Genomic DNA, 14,039 nt, shown 5'->3' on the forward strand with positions numbered 1-14,039 from the left:
CACCCCCCCACCCCACCGCTCCTTCGCCGCTGGCTGAAGAAGGCCCCCGCCAGGGCTGCCCGCGCCGCGCCTGAACGAAACGCGCAACTCAGGGCCGAGCCGGAGCCCTCGGGGTGGGGAGAGGGGGAGCGGCAGGCTTCCTGACGTGTGGGCGCTTCGGCTCAAGCCGCAGGCGGTTTCGGAGCCGTGCGTGCAGGCAGCACCACGGGCACCCCCACAGCGGGGTCCTTCCACGCCATGCAGTGCTCCGAGCCGCTGTCGATTTGCATATATCCTCCCCCTCCCAGAATCCCTGGCGTCGCAGGCCCTGGAAAAGAGGAGGTTTCCTAATTTTTTACCAAAAATAACTTAAAAAATAAAAATATATATGCATCGAACAATGTTTCTCGGTAATAATTCAACTAGCCATACTCCGTAGAGAGCTATAATTAATCGCCCTGATCCGCAAGAGTTGAATATCTATGAGGTATAAATAGTAATCTGAGGGAAAGGGCATTTGTGCTCGCTTCGGCAGCACATATACTAAAATTGGAACGATACAGAGAAGATTAGCATGGCCCCTGCGCAAGGATGACACGCAAATTCGTGAAGCGTTCCATATTTTGCTCCCTCGGGCCCACAGTTTTGCCGCCTTGCAGCCGCTGCGGGACCCTCAGCCGGAGCCCCTTTGCCATTTGGGGGCTGGAAGGGCACGCCCCCTCCCAGCAAACCCCAGTAGCCCCGTCCAGTGCACAGCCTAGCAAACTGCCCTGGGCTTCCCACGGCCCCCCTGGGAGGGCAAGTCCACCCAGCCCCTGCCCCGGCTGCCAGGGTGCAGGGCAGCTGCTCCGGCTGGCAGGAAGGGGCACGGGGCAGGGGCTCCTGTGCGCGCTTTTGCAAGGCCCGGAGCCGTACCACCCGCGGGGAAAACAGGTGGAGGGCATGGAGGGCTCCGTTTCTTCTCCCCTGGAGGCCCTCACAGAGGAAGGGTACGTGCCGCTGTGCCCATCTCAGCCCAGCAGGCGCCTGGCATGCTCGCGGGTGCAGCTGGCAGGCCCAGGGCGCTGCCCCCTGCATCACGTCTGTTTGCTTGGGGGTCTCCCATCCAAGCCAGCTGGAGCCTGGGGGCATTAGGCACCCCCCACCCACAGCCCCTTGTCCCTTCCGCATCTGCGTCCTGCCTCTTCCACATGAGGTTTCCAGTTGGCACAGGCTGAAGCTGGAGAGGCGGTCGGGCACCAAAATGCTCACTGCGGTCTCAAGTGCCCCTTAAGATGTGCTGGAGAGCGGCCGTCTCCCGCCCACGCGCACCTGGCTCTCGCGCAGCCTCTTACTGAAAAATAATTGCAGGGCGGCAAGCCTCCCGCAGACCCCCGCCCCTGGCAGGGGAGATGCTGGCAGCCCCGGTGGCACTTACTTCCCCTTCCCCTTGGTTTTGAGCGCCCTGGTGCAGGCAGCGGTGAGGCCTGGCCCTTGCCCGTCCCTGCGAGAGTCTCTGGCTGCCTCCGGCTGCAAGGGTCTCAGCGATGCAGTTCACGAGGTGGGGCAGGATCACTTTTGGGTTTCCCAGCTTGCTCTGTTGGCCTTTTGGCTGGTGGCAAACAAGACAAGGGGACATCTGACCTCCAAGGTCTGCAGGGCTTGGATCTGGGAGTGTCTGAAGCATCCGGAGTTTGGGAGGTAGGAGAGCGGCCAGTGGACAAGGCAAGAACTGGGGTCCAGGGCTGCGAGGAGGGGGACCCCTCTCCTCCACCCCAAGCTCTCCCTGCCTCCGAGCCTCAGCGCTGCACCCAGGTGGCCTCACTCCTCATCGGAAACCGAACCGCGCTCCTGCCCCACAAAGCAGGCCTAGCAGCAGGGAGAGCAGTGCATGGCCCCTGCCCAGCTGAGAAGCCCACTTTGCTGCTGTTTCTTCCCCCACCCACGTGCAGCGTTCAAGCAGCAAGGTCCTAAGAGTGGCACCTTAGCTCAACTGCTTGGAGGAAGAAAAAAAAAAAGGAAATATTGCCCTGAAATTCAGGAGCAGAGTCCTTGTCTTGTCTTTTTTTTAAAAAAAGAGGAGGAAGAATCAGGCCGTGGCAGCATTTGGGATGCGGACCTGCAAGGGAGGAGATGCTTCAATGCGGTGCTTCGAGTGAGGGCTGCACCGCTGGACTGCCCCCATCGCCCCCCAAAGCCTCCTGCTGGAAGCCCCCCGCAGACAGACACCGAGAGCTTTGCCCCCAAAAGAGACGCGGACACAGGCAGGCCGGAGCACCATGGTTTATTGTTCTCGTGCAGACGCCTTCCACCTCTGTACGTGTCCTCGCCTTCCCAAGACCAGCCCCCACAGCAACCATCACAAGGAGCAGAGGCAAGAGCCAGGGCTGGAGTCGGGGCACTGAACACATTTAAGAGGAAGGAAATCTTTACGACACGCTCCTGAAGCAACGACACAACCGCCGGCCACAGGCTGCAGGCCCCAGCGCGCGCTCGGCTGCACGGGACGCTGGTGGGGCCACACAGGTCACTTGGCAGAGGTGGAAGGCGGAGGCACCAGTGATGGGGACCCATGGGGGAGCTGGGCCTTCAGGAGGATTAGATCGGAGCAGAAGATGCTATAAAAGGGCCCGATTTGCTCCCCACCGCTGGAGGAGCAGCTCCTCCTTGCCCCCGGCCCTCGAGGCCGTGGTGGTAAAGTGCGACACTGCTCTCCCCCCTCCTGCTCACAACTAGGGTGAATCAGGAGTGAGCCTAGCAAAGGCAGAGCAGCAAACCCCACCGTCACCCAGCCTGAGAAGCACCACGAACCCCCTCCTCAACCCACCCCAGCTCCCCCCGGCCCAGGCATGCACGAGGCTTTTGTACAGCTGTGAGCAGTGACACACACAAGTGCAAGGCAGCAGCACCCCGAACCCCGCGAGTCCCTTTCAAAACCAGCTGCTATATACACGGAAGAGAAGCCCTTGATACATGGCAGATACAGACACACACAAAAAAACCCCATAGAGCGTATGTGTTAAAACCCACAGGCAGCACAGACTGTGGCCCTACGGCACTGGAAACCAAGCCCATTTCACACAGCGCCACGGCACGAAACACTCCCCCTGCCCTGGCACTCCTGGCTGCCCAGGGTGGGAAAGTTCAACATTGAGCTCCAGCCACCTTGGGAGCAGCGGGGCAGCCGGGGGCCTGAGTTAAATCACACACACACACAAATATGTATAAAAAAAGGACACGCTATCTTACATTTAAAAAGGGTTGGAGCCCTGCCCTGCGGAGAACGCCAGGCCTTGGCATTAGATCTTGCTGCTCTCTGTGTTGAAGCTTCAGCTGCTGCAGCCCAGCTTCGGTGCCAGGCTGCAGGGAGAAGCTACAGGACAGGGCTGGTGCCAACACCCAGCCTGTCCCCTCAGAGCTGCCACGAGAGCTAAAACAGACCCCCTTCCCTTGGGACCTACCCCAGAGAGGAGCCTTTAGCTGGATGAAGGCAGTGCTCGGGGCCATTTGGCTACAGCAAGACCCAGACCCTTAGGAGGCAAGTGTTTGGCTCTGGACGGGCACGGGGAGGCAAATGCCGGGGCACAGGTTTCCTACAGGGCCCCCACCCGGCAGAGATGGTCCCCAGGGCTGTTCTGGCTTTAGAAGTGCTTGCCCTGGGATAGGGAAAAGAGGCACAAAAAAATAAAATCACAGGGTCTCAAAGCTGCCCCGTCCCAGACAGCATCATGGATGCAGGGACATCCCCTCAGTATTTGCAAAATGTAAATGTAGGAGAGAAATCCTTGGAGAAGAACCACCCCGCAGCTGCAGCCCAGCACTTAAGCCCAGGTTTGAAGCTTCAAGCATGGGCTTAGGTTTTGGGCCCCGAGCTGCCCAGCTGCAGCTGCAGAGCTCGGCGGGGCGGAGAGGCAAGAGGAGCTGCGTGATGGGCGTTAAGAGTTACCGGGGCAGATTCCCCCTGGCAGCAGCTCCCCTGGCACGAGCAGGGTCCTGGAATCGCCGTGCCTATTTTTAGAGCCAGCTGGGTTATACATAGAAATGCTTCCACCTAGCCAGGACGATGGGGAGCATCCACAGCAGGTGCAGGGGCTGGCCATATGCGTGCGGCGAGGTCTGCACAGCAGGTCAAGGCCCTGGAGTCCCCGTGATCACAAGGGGGATGATCTAAAGGTAGAATTATCCGGCCTTTGCGGCTCACCTCCACTACAGGACAGCGATCTGGCCTCTCCTGGGCAGAGAAGAGCCCAGGAGTTTTGTATCCTATGGAGACCACTTTAAATACCTAAAGCACTTAGGGCAGCTGGTGCAGGGGGCTAAGCCAGAGTAAGGCTGCTGCAGCCTCCAAGGGGCTTTTAACAGCCCAAATGAGCCCCAGAAATGAAGCACTGGCGTGAACGAGACTGACCCACAAGACAGCACCTCTCCCTGCTCCCCCCAGCCTAGACATCAGGAGAGGTTGCAGCCCACAGGGGCTGGTACCTGCACACAGCTGGGAGGTGGCCCCACCACGGGGACAGAGATGTCAGGGCTTTTGCAAAGAAAGGAGCTGGTGCCTTCCTTAATGCAGACCAAGAAGGGACAGGCTCTGTCCCGGAAGGGAGGAAAGAGCCAGCTAGAGACCCTGGGGGAAGTTTGTGCCGCCCGGGGGAGAGACAGGAGTTTTGGGAGATCCCTGCAGAGCTCTAGGGATGGGGGAGGGAAGAGATTTCATGCCTTGAAGCAGGGCACACGTTGCAGACTGAACCCCGCTCCACGCAAAGCCGCCCACTGGCTGGGCCACCGCACAAGGGGGGCAGGCAGCGGGGTCGGAGCAGCCGTCGGCACGCGGAGCAGGAGGGGCGGGGGGCCCGCGGCGTATCAGCTCATCTGCTCCAGGTAGGCCGAGAGCAGGAGCTCTGGCGGCAGGAAGACACGGTGCTTGTTGCTCACTTTCATTTGGCGTTTCCCCTTGAAGTCAGAACCTGAGACGGAGGAGGAGAGCTGCGGTTAGAGCCAGGCCGTGCTGCCGTCACCGCCCGTGCCCCAAAGAAACGCAGCCAAACCCTGCAGGGACGCGGACAGAGGCAGCGTGGAGCTCATCAGGGCGTGGGGAAGGAGAGGCTATGCAGGGAGAAAAAGGCGTCCAAATGAAAGGTCGGGTTTGGACCAGAAGTGACATCCACGCCTAGACGAGCCAAGACCCGCTGCTCTGGGCCACAGCTGCCCCCACCTCCGGGCTGCCATCTTCCAGGGGCTCACGCCCACTAAGATACAGTCCTCCATCCATGAGATCTGCTGGAGCCGGCGCTGACAGCAGACAGCATGCTCCATGTGCCCTCCTCTCCTGCTCTGGGCCCCTGCCAGCTCCCCGCTGCCCAGCCCTGAGCCATTAACGCTTCACTGGCATTTTCACACCCACCTGCTAATGAACCAGCAGGCAGAAAGGACCAAGCTACGCACACAGCAGAGCTGGCAGCCTCCTGGCTATAGCACGCTGGCGCACAGATTCCTCCCCAGACTTGCCACCCGCCTCCCTGGAAAGCTGTGGTCTCCAGCCCAGCTGCACTGCACTGCACTGCATCATTTCCCTGCCTCTGCATCACACTGCAGTAAGGAGAGGGGTGGGAGTGGAGCCGATGGGGACGCACAGCTCAGAGCAAGGCAGGGAGCACCAAGGCACGACTGCAGGCTCCCTGCTGAACCCGCCTGCTCGTGTCAGGGGCTGGATGTCTGGAAGCGCAGGATGGAGGCAGCCCAATACAAACCAGGGCCCGCACACACCACGTGACGGGAGGCAACGAAGCCCTGGAGCCAACAGACACAGCCCCCCCAAGGCCCGTCGCTGCCCCCAGCGCAGCCAGGGGCCGAGGCCGCCTGGATTTGAAGCCTTGCTTGGCTACATGGCCCAGCACCCGAGGCCAAGGGCTGCGGAAGAGGAGGAAAGCTGGGAATGGGGAGGAAGAAAGATAAATAAATCCGCGGGCTCTCACTGGCAGAGACGAGGTCCATGTACTGGCAGAGCGCGTGGAGCAGCAGCCGCTCAAAGCTGGAGGGTGGAGAGAAAGAGAGAGATCCAGAAGCAGTGGGGTGAGATCACAGGAGGTTTTCTAGCTCTGCCTCTTCCCCAGGCCCCTGCGCCTCCCTCCTTCCACCGCTGCGAGCCCCGGGGGAGAAACTTCATGGCATGTGGCACCCAGCAGGGTGGACAAGCCACGGGGGCAGCCGGTTCCTGTTGCTCTTGGGGCCCTGGGGCGATGCTTTCTAGCCAGCAGCAGGGCAGAGCCAGCCCCCTCCAGTCCAGAAGGTGCCAGGAGTGGGCCGGATAGACACGGCCCGCTCCCCACTGCAGCCCTTTGGCCCGTCTCCCCGGGGCCTTTGATGGGTCAGGAACACCCAGCCTGAAAGAAGCCACGTGCAAAACCCCCTGCACAGCTCTCTCCGTCCTCCGGGACAAGAGCAGCCTCCCAGCACCATCTACCTGTTGTCCATCATCGCGGTGTACACGGATTGGGGGGTGACAGAGAAAAAACCCAGGAGCTCCTCCTCCAGGCCCTCCAGGGTCCCCTGCAGAAGAGAGGCAGGTGCCTTAAGGGTCAGGGGGGGCTGGTGAAAAGGCAGGAGCCCCGGCTCCCCAGCAAGTCAGAGCCACTGCTCAGCCCAGGAACAGTCCCCAGCCCCCCGCCGCCTGGGCTCTCACCAGCGGGATCCTGCCTCGCTTCAGCGTGGAGCGGAGCCGGCGGCTGATGCGCTGGAAGCACTCCTGGGGCGTGTAGGCGGGGTGCTCTGCAACGCAGACGGGGCAGGACGTGCATGTCAGAGCTCCGGGAGCAGCCTGCCCCACCACAGCTGCGTCTCGGGCACATCACGCCCGTGGACGAGACTGACGTCTCCATCCAAAAAAAACCGAGCAGCAGAGACCGTGTCTCAGACCCAGACACTTCCGTCTGGCTCAGCTGTTTCCCCTTCTTCACATGCAGAGGGCATGAAGTGTCCCCCCCAGAGGGCACTGCCATGATAGTTGCCCTCTGCCCAGAGCAGGGGAGATCGGAGCTGGCTTCCTTCTACCGCTGCAGCAGAAGCGGCAGCCTTATCCCCAAGTCCTCCCTACAGGCCGCCGGCACGGACCTCGGCTCACTGGGGGACCCACAGCAGATGGGGAACCCCCCCGATCTCCCTCGTGGCCAGGTCAGGCTAGAGCAGGTAGCTCCTAGCCTGACCCCAGAGGGTCCTGGCAGGCTTCCCCCAGCCCCGTACCTTTCCACTCATCCTCCGCTTTAATGGGCAGCTTCCTCTTGTGCTTCTTCTTGGCCTCTCCCTCCAGGTAGAGCAGGACCCTCTCCTGCTCCTCGCCCGACCGGTTCATGAAGTCGTTCCAGATCTGACAAAGGAAGCATCACGTAGCTGCAGCCGCTGCGTGCCAGCCCTGGGCCCTGTCAATGCTTGGGACCCTGCTCAGCCTCCGCTCCCAACGTGGCTCAATCAGTGCCTCCCTGCTCCATCCCTGGAGCCTCCAACATGGGACAAGCTGGCCCCAGCAGCCCAGACACCCCAGAGCTGGGAACGGAGGGGACCAGGCCGGCTTGGCATGGGTTGATCAATGAACACCCACATCGACTCCAGTACAGACCCAGTCTCCCCACCGAGAGACGAGGCAAGAAGCAAGACGCTGTAGGATCAGGCACTTTGATATCGGTGCCGTGTCCCCCCAGTTGTGCTAGGGCTGGATGGTTTAAAAAGGATCCCCCCACAAAGCAAGTTGGAGGCTCTGACTCTTGCCCTATGGAGTGGACCCCCGCCAGGATTAATCACATCACTTCCTCCCCATGAGATCAGTCAAGGTCCTAGAGCCCTTTGGCCAAAGGACAGAGCTGCCGGTACGGAGCAGGACCAGAACGGGAGCCCTTCTGCCAAAAACGGAGTGAGCCTGCAGCAAGCAGTGGCCCCAGGCCATCGGCGAGGCCGAGCCCCCTACCTCCACGTAGGTCTCATTGTTGCAGGCCTCGGTGAAGATGCTGGGGGCGGCCGGGTAAGCCAGGTCCCCCTCGTCGGTGCCACACTCGTCTCGCTCCAGAAGGGTCATCAGGTACCGGGCTGGGAGAAAGCCAAGCCTGTGAGGGGCGCGGGGCCAGGCCTGCAGGGGCTGCGATACAGGGGAGACAGCAGGGACGGGGCAGCCAGGAGCCAGGCCCTGCACTGGAGTCGAGCGGGGATTTCTCCGTCCCCCTGCTCTCACGGGCATCTCACAGGGCAGCCTGGGTCACATAGGGAGCTCCCCCATCCCCCGTTTATAGCCCAGACATCCCAATTCCCTCCTTCAAGACTCAACCCAAGCCTCCTTGGGCAAGCTTTGGAGGACTGGAGTCAGGCGCCCCGGGGGAGAGCCACCCGGGCCTTTAAAACATTGTCTGGGCCACTCTGCAGAGAGCTCTGCACAGTCACCGTGACGTGGCCTCTCTTCCAGCTGCTTTATCAACGCCCGGCTACGCAGCACGGGCGAGCTCGGGGCCAGGTGCCAGCAGCCCGGCTCTCCTGGGCAACGCTGCCCCGGCGAGCGGCGTGGCCAGGCCCCGGGGGGCTGAGGGAAGCGGTGCCCGCGCGTGCCGTCTCCTTACTGTTCTCCAGACGCTGGAGGCTCTTACGCCCCTTGGCCTTGGGGATGAGGTCGGAGTTGCGGATGGCCTGGTTGATGTAGTGCTGCTTGCGCTTGGAGGGGGAGAACCTCTTGGCGGGCAAGCTCTCCAGCGGGGGCAGGCAGTCCTCGATCCGTCTGCGGGGGACACACACACACACAATGCGCTGATGGGGGAGCGCCAGCTCTGGGACCCCGGCTGTACCCGGGCCTGGCGCAGCTGGGAGGTTTTGGGGGGCTACGGCTGGAAGAGCAAAGGAGCGGGGAGGATAAGTCAGGGCCGCGATGCCCCAGGGAAGCTGGACAGGCCCAGCGGGGGAGCAGATCAGGACCGAGCAGATCAGCTGGGCTCTGTGGGGGGGCATAGGAGCCAGGATAACCACCTGTCCGCACCAGGCATGTGGTTATCTCCAAATGCCCTCCAAAGCCCAACCCTGGCTCTGAGACATCTGGAGAGCCAGACATGGAGCGACACGCCTGCCGGGCTACCCTGCACTCCTTCGTCCGTCAGCCGCCCACGAGGCAGCAGCCAGAGTTGATAACCTCAATCACTGCCCAAGCGCAGCCTTCATTTCACAGGTTCAGAAACCTCCCACCCCCCCGCCGTTACATAAGTGGCATTACTTGCAAGCACCACTCGAGCTGCAAGCCAGGCCAAGATGCCCGATGGGCTCATTTCACCAGCCTTGATCATCAGAGCAAGTCTGCTGGCTAATATAAACGACCTATTCACTTGCTGCTTGTGCCCGGCTGGACGTACAATCCTCCGGGCCGCGCACCGATGAACAGCACCGCCTCGGTGAAGGCACCCATGGAAGATAACCTACGGCCTGCGCGCATACCCAGACTGCAGCTCCTTTGCTGCATCTTAATAGCATCTATTCGGAGTCCGACATGAGAAACAAGGCAGGCCTGGCGCAGCTGCCTCCTAAGCTAAACCTGGCGAGCCCTTAGAGGAATGCACCGAACCTTTGATCGCTTCTTTTCCAGAGGGCAAGACTCACTCTCCCAAAGCGTCTCATCCATCCGCGCTTCCCCTTGCAGCGCCGTGTCAGGATCTGCACAGCTGGAGCCTGGTTAGCGACAGGAACAAGGGGCTGGTTTGATGGGCAGTCCCCGCGGACACCAGGGAGCTTCGCTCAATTTTCCATTTGGTATTAAGAAGGAAAGCAGCTTCGGCTTCAGTTGCCAGCTTCCAGAGCCAGTCTTCACTGCCCTTGCCCCCCCGAGCTGGCCAGCCAGCCCCAGTGCATCTACCCAGGTCATCAATCTCCCCTCCTGACTAGCGCACGGTGTCTGCGAGACTCAGCAGTGGCAGGAGATAGCAAGGAGACAGCTGCCCAAGAGACATGCACGGCGCACCCCCCTGCTCCAGCACAGAGCTGGGTCACACCATCCCCAACCCATAGCCACAGAAACCTGCCCGCCCACCCTGCGCCCCCCTGCAGCCCACTAGACCCCATGTAGGGAGGAGCACTGGCACAGCTGTCCCCAGCATCTGGAAGACAGTAGGGCCACGCCGTGAGATGGCAGCACACCCACACGGGGCATCAGACAGATTATTGTTTTGCTTCAGTGCCGCATTTCCACCCACCCAGCTGAAATGGGCAGCAGCAGGGATAGAGCTTCTGTGGCCGAAGCCTCCCAGCCGGGGAGGGGGCTGGCAGAGGCGGCCCCACAAGAAGGCATGCGTGGGAGAACAGCACGGAGCTCAGTTTGGGTTCAAGGGTGGTTAGAAACCAGCCCCCTGGTGCCTTTTCCACTTCACATCACTTGGGCATCTGGTGTAGAAGCGTGCGGAGGTCACTGGCTTCATCCCGATGTCTCAGCCAGCTGCAGGTTCACGATGGACAGCTGGCTTCCTAAACCCATCCTGGTAGCCAAGGGGCCCATTGCATTGGCATGGATTCATCCGACGGGAAAGGGGAGGAAGGCAAGGCAATGTATGCATTAAATGATTCTGACCCAAAGGGATTTCCAGGCAGTCACAGCTCCCCGGAGTACAGCAGGGTGGTGAAGATGATGGGAAGGACGTTTCCCTGTCTAGCCTCTGCTGCAAAGAGGGCTATTAAACCAGCAGGCAGGTTTCACCAGCCAGGGAGCGCTCCCAGACGCTGCTGCATTTGATCCATCTTGCGCCATGACCTTAACCCTGAATTTATCATCCCGTGTCTGTACGCTAACCACGGTGCCGGTGGAGACTATCCATTTGTCATCTTTCCTGAAGCTGGGATGAGCAGATCACACGTGCACTGGCACTCCTGGATCCCAGTACCCAGAGCAGCCTTCTCGGGGAAGGCACTTAGAGAGTGGATCACCAGACAGGTTGTGATGCACTCGAGTCCAAGGCCAGGGAAACACGAGGCGTCAGCCCAGAAGGGCATGGGATGCATCAGGTACTCGAGTTTGTACCCACTCGGTTTCTCCAGCGGCCAAGACACTGGACTGGGACTTGGGAGGCGCGAGCTCCGATTGCAGCTCTGCCAACAACTCGCTGGCTGACTTGGTGCACATCATCTCTCTTCCAGTGCCTCAGTTTCCCCACCTACAAGCCACAGCCCCTCCACTACGGGCTTGTGGTGTGATAGACAGCGTAAAGCATCCCACCAAACAGCATGGATACTAGTTACATTACAGCTGAAGCAGGCTGCAGGCCTGATGCCTTGCCGAAATCCTGCTGGGTCCCAGGACGCCTAGCGAGATCTGGGTTCCTCCCCTGCGGGTTGAAAGCCGGCAGGGCAAGGGTTGTGTTTCACAATCTTGGAGACTCACAAGATGTGGTGACCTCAGAACCGTGCCTATCTGTAAAGAGCACCGAGGCTTGGCACCCATCCAGGCACTGAAGGTCAAGTCCCAGACAGCTCTGTGCAAATCATGCCAGGCAGGCCAGATCCCCTTACAGGCTGTGCAGCTAGTTCAGCGTGGCGCTCAACTAGCAGCACAGGCCGGGGTGCAACTGCTGGCAGGTTCCTTGGAGCAAGGTTATGCTCTTCCTGGCAACAGCTGAGCTGGGCTTTCCTGGGCCACTGGCTTTCCAGCCTGGCCAGTTCTCCCCCACCCGGCTACCCACTCCCACAAGGAGCTCAGTCACACAGCGCGTGCAGCCAGGGACAGAACAGCCTCGGCTTGGAAGCTCTTGTCTACAGGCACAGCTTCAATGCCGTCAGTATGCCCCAGGGAAGGTCTTCACTGCTCAGGGCTGAATCCCAGCATGCTCCCTGGGGAACACAAGCTCTCCCCCTAACCTGCTTTTTGCTCCAACAGCAATTCAGGCTCCCTCCACTGCCTCCCCGGTTATTACCAATATCCTCTGGAAGCAGAGACAAAGTTAAAGCACGTGCATTGAAGTTGCTGCTCTGAAGCTCCTATCCAGCAATGCAATGAGCAGCCCAACCCTCTCCAGCCACCTAAAATAAAAAAACAGCTAGAGCCCACAGGTAAGCAAGCCACACGCCTTGTGATCTGCACTTGGCAGATTTCTGCATCATTGCAACAAATAAAGTGCCTCCCCCTCCTCTCCAGGCCCCAAACAAACTAACAGCTCAGCCAGTTTTCCTACAGAGATCTCTAAACCGCTTCTAGCATTTGCCACTTCATCAACGGGACATGCCAGTGAGTGGCAGGAATCCCCCCGAAGATTAGCAGCTGGCTTTGCAGAGTTAGGCTTCCCACAGCAGCTCTGGAGAAAGCCCCCAGCCATGCTACCGCAACAGGCACACCGGCAGGGCTGCGGCCGTTTGAAACGCACGGGAATCCTGCTCTTTGGGAGCCAAAGGACCACAAGGTTTTAAAGCACAAGTCCCAGAGAGATACCACGGTAAGGTACCTTTTGCATGGGGTCCCCAGCCCACAGCCTGCAAGCAACCCGTAACCTGCAAGTTGACCGCACGTGTGGTGTGACATGGCAACTCTCCCAGTATCGAAGTTGCCCAGCCACTGTGCCCTCCCCAAGCTTGCCCATCTACCCAGCAGGGCTAATGACATGACCTTAGCTCCATCAAGCACTCGCTGACTTTGGATGACAGGACTCGTGATGCATGCTCTATGCAAAGAATCATTACCCACTTATCCCAGCCCCAACCCCCTCGCCCGTGGACACCCAACACCTCCCAGCCCGATGCCAACAGGAAACAAAAGGCGGAAGGTCTCACAGAAGAAGCACCGGTTGAGTCACCCCGCTCAGGTTCGGTCTCTTCCGTGCCCGTGATACCAAGTTACAGCACTCCCAACTAGTCATGAAGTTGATAGTTAATCCCCTATAGATCATTTCGGGGCTCCCAGTTTGAGACCCACCCCCCAGCTGCTCTACTGAGCAGCCATCAAGTCTGCTTCTCCCATGCCGGAGATGCCACGGACAGAAGGGCTGGCCCAGGACTCAGATGCACGTCACACGTAGCGTAAGAGCATTGGTTTTATTTAAGCTGCAGGTAGCCACGCAGGTCCCAACATCCTGCTTATAAGCAGATCTCCACGCACAGCCCCTTTCCACCCCACTGCCCATCTACTTTGCAAGTAGATTTACTCCCTTGCAGGGAGCTGGAGCCAGCAGAGGGGAAGCCTTTGGCAGAGGGATGCTATTAGGAGCGATGGAGCCGGTCAGTTGTGGTGCTGCTAGGGGCGCTGACAGCTCCCGCCTGGCAGCCCTGAAATGGACAAGACTCCCCCGGTTTCCCAGGCTTTGGGCATTAGCCAGCTTCGGGGGACCCCGCTCCAGCAGGGCCGGGGTCTGGGGAAAGCGCGCCCGTTCCCTCGGACCCGAACACGCAGTAGAGGAGCCTGCGGACCCGGGTCTGCAGCCCCGACCCGCAGCAGGGGTGGGGAAAGCTAGCCGCAGAAGCCCACAGGCCTCCCTCCGTAAGGAGGCTGCGCGGGGTCTGAACACCCGCTATGTCAGCCGCGGGCCGAGAGCTTGCAGGGGGCTCGGCAGCTCCAAGCAGGCCGGCCCAGCCTGGGCAAAGGGTCCAGGGCAGCCCGGGCAGGTTTGCCCCGCCGAGCCAGGCTCGTGCTCCAAGGGCACCGAGGAGCGGAGGGCCGCAGGGCTGCAAGGGTCAGTCCAGTCACGCCCCCCCCAGCACTGGGCCGATCCGCCCCACTCTGCGCCCAGGGGGTAATTAGCACCCCCCAAGGGGAGCGAAGCAGGCAGCATGGCATAACCCTGCGGGACACAGGGGAGGGAACCCCGTGACGTAAGCGACAGAACCCCCGCGGGTGGGGAATCCCCGTGACGTAGCAGGGCGCCCCCCAGAGCGGCGGGACGCCCCGGGCACTCACAGGAACGGCTCCGCCGCCTCCCCGGCCCGGGCCTCGCGGCCCTTCAGCACCACCATGGCGGGGCCCGGCCCCCGGCCCGGCCCGGCTCGGCGCAGCCCTGGGCGGCTCCGGCCTTAAAGGGGCCGCGGCACCCGCGCCCTGCCGGAAGTGGCGTAACACTCGGGGGCGGGCGTTAACCCTCGGCTGCCCGAGCTGGGGG

At 60.9% G+C, this 14,039-nt stretch overlaps 1 protein-coding gene across 1 annotated transcript; it reads right to left on the reverse strand.

Annotated features, from left to right (window-relative positions):
• Positions 1 to 2,227: 2,227 nt before the first annotated feature.
• R3HDM4 (R3H domain containing 4) lies at positions 2,228 to 13,896 on the reverse strand. The gene is made up of 8 exons (XM_019538247.1): positions 13,841 to 13,896; positions 8,553 to 8,707; positions 7,913 to 8,031; positions 7,195 to 7,318; positions 6,638 to 6,723; positions 6,419 to 6,504; positions 5,931 to 5,986; positions 2,228 to 4,922 (listed from the first exon to the last, which is right to left on the reverse strand). The coding sequence occupies exons 1-8, from the start codon at positions 13,894 to 13,896 to the stop codon at positions 4,819 to 4,821; spliced, it is 786 nt and encodes a 261-aa protein (XP_019393792.1). The 3' UTR covers positions 2,228 to 4,818.
• Positions 13,897 to 14,039: the final 143 nt, after the last annotated feature.

This window comes from Crocodylus porosus, unplaced genomic scaffold, assembly GCF_001723895.1.
Source record: "Crocodylus porosus isolate Cpor-Errol unplaced genomic scaffold, CroPor_comp1, whole genome shotgun sequence".
NCBI lineage: Eukaryota > Metazoa > Chordata > Crocodylia > Crocodylidae > Crocodylus > Crocodylus porosus.

Bases quoted from the DNA above. Each gene is read 5' to 3' on its own strand.
- R3HDM4 (XM_019538247.1), bottom strand. From the start codon at position 13,896: ATGGTGGTGCTGAAGGGCCGCGAGGCCCGGGCCGGGGAGGCGGCGGAG. The intron at 8,708-13,840 runs GTGAGTGCCCGG...TGTCCCCCGCAG, and splicing joins GAGGCGGCGGAGCCGTTCCT to ACGGATCGAGGACTGCCTGC. The intron at 6,724-7,194 runs GTACGGGGCTGG...TCTGCGTTGCAG, and splicing joins AGCGGAGGATGAGTGGAAAG to AGCACCCCGCCTACACGCCC.